The following is a 5342-nucleotide window of genomic DNA, read 5'->3' on the forward strand; positions in this document are numbered from 1 at the left end:
ACTGATTTTGTTAGAAAATAATTGTTAGAACTTATGAAAAGTTTAATGAATAGATAAATTAAGTTCAAATAAATATGTAAAACCGCTAAGTCATATCAAGTATATTAATTGGTTTAAATATAACAAGAAGCTGCTATAGCGTAGTGGTAAACACTTCTACCTGTCACATAGGTGATTAGGGATTAAATCTCACCGACTGCAAATAATATTTAAAGTTTTGCTATTTCAGGGAAATAGAGCAAAATCCAAAATTTACCTATAGGAAAGATCGGCTTGGAAAAATATATATCGGTTCAATTGTTTGACTTCGGTTTGAAGTAAGAGTTTGATCAACTGGAGTTCGGTCAAACAGTTCAGTCAACCGGTTCGGTCAAGCGGCATTTAATGAAGCATGAGCTCCGGTCATTTAATTTCTCTCATCTCCGGCTAATAAATACCTTCAGCATTCTCAAGTTTGAGATAAAATCCGGACAAGTTCAAGTTCAGGACTGGTTGAGTTGCAAACCGAAAGTGTCCGGCTAGTTCAATCCATTGAAAATCCTAAGAGCTAACATACATCTTCAACGGGAAGATTATTCAAAAGATATGAATATCTTAAAGATAACGTGATAAGACAAACAAAATATTCTTTGAGAATATGTAAAAGAAGAAACCAGGCATGGGGCAAGATAATGATTACAATATTTCTTGGGAATATGTAAGAGAAGAAACCAAGCATGGGGCAGGATAATGATTACAATATTCCTTGGGAATATGTAAGAGAGAAAAACGATCGGCTTATGCATATCTGCCATGTGTCCAAACCGGCTTATGCATGTATGCCATGTGTCCAAACTAGTTTATGCATGTTTGCCATGTGTCAACCGACACGGCTTCCAGTGACCAATCTCCTGGAGAGAGAAAAGATGACCGTTTATAAAAGGAAGCTGAATTATTTCAAGAAACAAGACTCTCGCGCAAACACGTAAACACGCGTGAGATCATTTACGAAAAAGCTCATTGAAGAGAGAAGAAACAGAAAACGAAAGAACTTACGCATAAGGAGATCTTCCAAGTACAGACAACTGTCTAACAGACAATGTCCACATTGAGTAAAAGACAAACCTAACAGGTTTATCTTACACACCGGAAGAACAGACCGCCAGGTCTGAGGTTGACCGCCAGGTCTGAAAAGATGACCGTAGGCTCTGAATCACTGAACCTCTGCACCTCTGCTCAGCCAATCAGATTCAAGGAAGTGAAATATGACCGTTGACATATTTCACCTATAAAAGGGGTAGTTGAAGAAGAATAAATGTGGGACAAATGAGATATAGTGAGACAAGTAAGAAATTCTAAGAGCATTTACTCTACAAGTGATAAGACTGTGTTGTTCTTAGAAAGCCTAAGTGCTAAAGTTAAAGTGTGTGTTTTACAATTTCGGTGTAAATTGTAAGAGTGTTATCGAGCAGGAAATAAGTCTCGATCGGATTGTACTTGTATTCCTTAGTGAATATCCTTCTCGCGGTTTCGAGAGGAAGGGGTGACGTAAGAGTTTTATCTCCGAACATCCATAAAATCTGTCTTGTTATTTACTGTCTGCCGGTTTCATTATCTAACCGATCTATACCGCTCCAACCTACCTAATCCCATCTAAGCCGAATCTCCAGATTACCGAAACCGACCCATCAAATCTCAAACCTTCATCATCTAAAACCGGTTCTGCCTATCATATAAGTGTGCCGCTTCAACCTGAAATCAAACCTCTTCCGCACTTGAACCTAGTTCAAGGGTTTGTGACAGGTTGTGTAGTATTGAAACCCTGGTGTTAATCTCTAACCGGATTAACCACCACCCTTCGAGTGAGAACCGCTAACCGGTCCAACCCCCGGTCCTCCAGCGGCTACTCAACGGGAAGAAGCGGTTCTGCGCAGCAAACATCTTAAGCGAACCGTAATTTTGGAGGATACGACCTCCGAGATAAAAGAGAACTTTGCCCGGCTTGAAAGAGAGACCGATCAACGATTGACGGAGCTTGCTGACGACCTGGTCGGCACAACACTCGGACGGGTCTCCGAACTTGAGAAGAAGAATGTCGGTCTCGAGGACGAACTCAAGGCGCTTTCCGCACAAGTTGCCGAACTGCTCCATGCCAAGATAAATGCGGATTTCGCGGCTGTAGAGGCTGATGCTCGAGCGGCTAAGAAGGTCCAGGATGCGCTGGACGATGAAGCAAGAAAAGAAAAGGAGGCACCACGACCATCGCAAATTACCGAGGAAGAAGAGGCCGAGCGAATTCGAAGGGCAGAAGCTAAGTTCCCGGGACTTGCAAAGAAGGCAGCCGCTCAAGCTACGAAGAATGCTGCTCGGTTGGAAAGGAAAAGTCAGAGGCTAGAAGGCTATGCAACCGCTAACAAAAAGAAGAAGGAAACCGCTGCTTCTTCGATACCGGCGAAACGGAAAAGAGAATCCTCGAAGAAAGCTCAAGTGGCCGACCTGCTGAATGTGGTAACTGACACGGTTATCGAGAGTATACCGGATCAGGCCACTTACATCGAAGAAGAAGCTGAAGTGCACCTACATCGGCGGCCCACAAAACAACGAGTCTCCGAACCGGCTAGTCAACCGCAACCAGCGAAGAAAAAGTGGAATAAGAATCTGATAGCCTGCTATGACTTCTCGGACTCGGAATAGGGGCTCTCCTTCTCTTAACTATGCCTATCTTAATGTTCATATATATTATTGTCTATTTTCGGTTATCTATATATATAAAGTTATTTTTGGACACCGGCTATCTTTTGCATTTCTACATTGTTTTGATAATTTTAAATAAAATAATCAAAAATGGAGAAATTGATAAGATAAAAGATAAGACTTTTTCAAAACTTTTCTCAAAATTTTTCTCAAAATTTTTCTCAAAACTTTTCCAAACTCTTCGAAAAATTCTCCCAAGTCATTTTCAAAAATCCGGTCAAAGAAAGAACCGGCCTACGTTTGCAAACTTACATTGTTTTGATAATTTTAAATAAAATAATCAAAAAGGGAGAAATTGTTAGATAAAATCAGACCGGTTCAAATAAACCTAACTTAAATAAATCTTCCATGCAGGAACAAGGAACCGGACCGGACAAACAAAAGAACCGGCTAAGAAAACTAGTCGGTCAAGCTACTAAACCGACCAAGAATACTTGGAATATGACCGCACAAAGAAAGGATCGGCCAAAGCTTAAAACCGGAATCATCAAACAGCCGATCAGCCATAAGACAGAGGAATAACCGGAAGAAGTCCGGTTACATCACTCGTACCGGAAGCCATCCGGTTAAGTCGAATGACCGACCAGTACAAGAAGACAATTCGGGTATCTGTTGAGAATGATACCAAAGGAACAGACTGAACACTTCCATATCCATACAAGTCTGAGGAAAGTCTGCAGGTTGCAGAAGACAGTCCTACAGGATCTTTCCACTTCGGGATAAGTCAGAAAGGAGATCTTCCAAGTACAGACAACTGTCTAACAGACAGTTTCCACATTGAGTAAAAGACAAACCTAGCAGGTTTGTCTTACACACCGGAAGAACAGACCGCCAGGTCTAAAAAGATGACCGCAGGCTCTGAATCACTGAATCACTGAACCTCTGCACCTCTGCTCAGCCAATCAGATTCAAGGAAGTGAAATATGACCGTTGGCATATTTCACCTATAAAAGGGGCAGTTAAAGATGAATAAATGTGGGACAAATGAGATACAGTGAGACAAGTAAGAAATTCTAAGAGCATTTACTCTACAAGTGATAAGACTGTGTTGTTCTAAGAAAGCCTAAGTGCTAAAGTTAAAGTGTGTGTTTTACAATTTCGGTGTAAATTGTAAGAGTGTTATCGAGCAGGAAATAAGTCTCGATCGGATTGTACTTGTATTCCTTAGTGAATATCCTTCTCGCGGTTTCGAGAGGAAGGGTGACGTAGGAGTTTTATCTCCGAACATCCATAAAATCTGTCTTGTTATTTACTGTGTGCCGGTTTCATTATCTAACCGATCTGTACCGCTCCAACCTACCTAATCCCATCTAAGCCGAATCTCCAGATTACCGAAACCGACCCATCAAATCTCAAACCTTCATCATCTAAAACCGGTTCTGCCTATCATATAAGTGTGCCGCTTCAACCTGAAAGCAAACCTCTTCCGCACTTGAACCTAGTTCAAGGGTTTGTGACAGGTTGTGTAGTATTGAAACCCCGGTGTTAATCTCTAACCGGATTAACCACCACCCTTCGAGTGAGAACCGCTAACCGGTCCAACCCCCGGTCCTCCAGCGGCTACCTAGATCCTAACACATTTCCACCCTTGAACCCGGTTCAAGAGTCTGTGACAGCTTGCGAAGTGTTAAGAAGCAGTTTTAGTCTCTAACCGGACTATCACCAACCAGTTTGTGTGTATTGTGTTGTTGTAAGTATTCTCCCTTAAGAAACCAGAACCCCGGTCCTTCAAGGGTGATCCCGATCCTAACAAGTGGTATCAAAAAGAGGTTCTTAACACTCAAGCAACCGAAGAAGATGAGAAGTATGACCCACAACGATAGGCCACTTATGTTAAACATTGAGGCATTTAGCGACTGGAAGGTTCGGATGTATTTACATCTGATCACGTTGGATGATGAAATGAGCACCATCCTAAAAGAAGGTCCGATAAAGATTGAAAAGGAGAAAGAAGAATGGACGGTTGAAGATAGGAGAAGAAACAACCTAGACAACCATTGCATGAGATATATTTTCAAATCTTTGGACAACAATACTTTCGAGAAAGTCATGGAATGCAAAACGGGAAAAGAAGTGTGGGAAAAGTTGATCCAACTGTTTGAAGATAGTGATCAAACAAATGAGAACCAGAAAGAGCAGAAGGCTCTAATGGCTGCTGAAAGCAAGGGAAAATGGGCCGATAGCGATTCGGACGACTCATCATCCAGCGACAGTGATGATAAAGTTGAAACCTGCTTCACGACTAAGAAAGAATCTGAGGTATTTGATCTTTCCTTTAATGATTTTACCTGAGATGATTTAATTGATGCACTCAATGACATGGTCATTAAGTTCAGAAAACTGTCAGGATCTCTTAATTAAACTATTTCAAAAATTAAGTCTAATATCAAAGAGGTTGATGTTTCAATAAGTAAGATCTCATATGTGAATGAGAAGCTCAAGGAAGAAATTACAAGCTGCAGTGATATAATTTCAAAGGATAAATTGATTTATGTAAAGCCAACTTCAAGATGGCTAAAACCTGAGAGAAGGACAGCCAGTTTGTATGGCAAAGAAAAACTTGACCGAAAGTTTAGAGATGTTTACCGAAAATCATCCTTTGAAGTTAA

The 5342-nt window shown here is 41.0% G+C and overlaps 1 protein-coding gene across 1 annotated transcript; it reads left to right on the forward strand.

Annotated features, from left to right (window-relative positions):
• The first annotated feature begins 716 nt into the window (after positions 1-716).
• Positions 717-2673, forward strand: LOC124920762. Its single transcript, XM_047461315.1, has 2 exons — positions 717-755; positions 1945-2673. The coding sequence occupies exons 1-2, from the start codon at positions 717-719 to the stop codon at positions 2671-2673; spliced, it is 768 nt and encodes a 255-aa protein (XP_047317271.1).
• Positions 2674-5342: the final 2669 nt, after the last annotated feature.

The sequence above is a fragment of the Impatiens glandulifera genome, chromosome 1, assembly GCF_907164915.1.
Source record: "Impatiens glandulifera chromosome 1, dImpGla2.1, whole genome shotgun sequence".
Classification (NCBI taxonomy): Eukaryota; Viridiplantae; Streptophyta; class Magnoliopsida; order Ericales; family Balsaminaceae; genus Impatiens; species Impatiens glandulifera.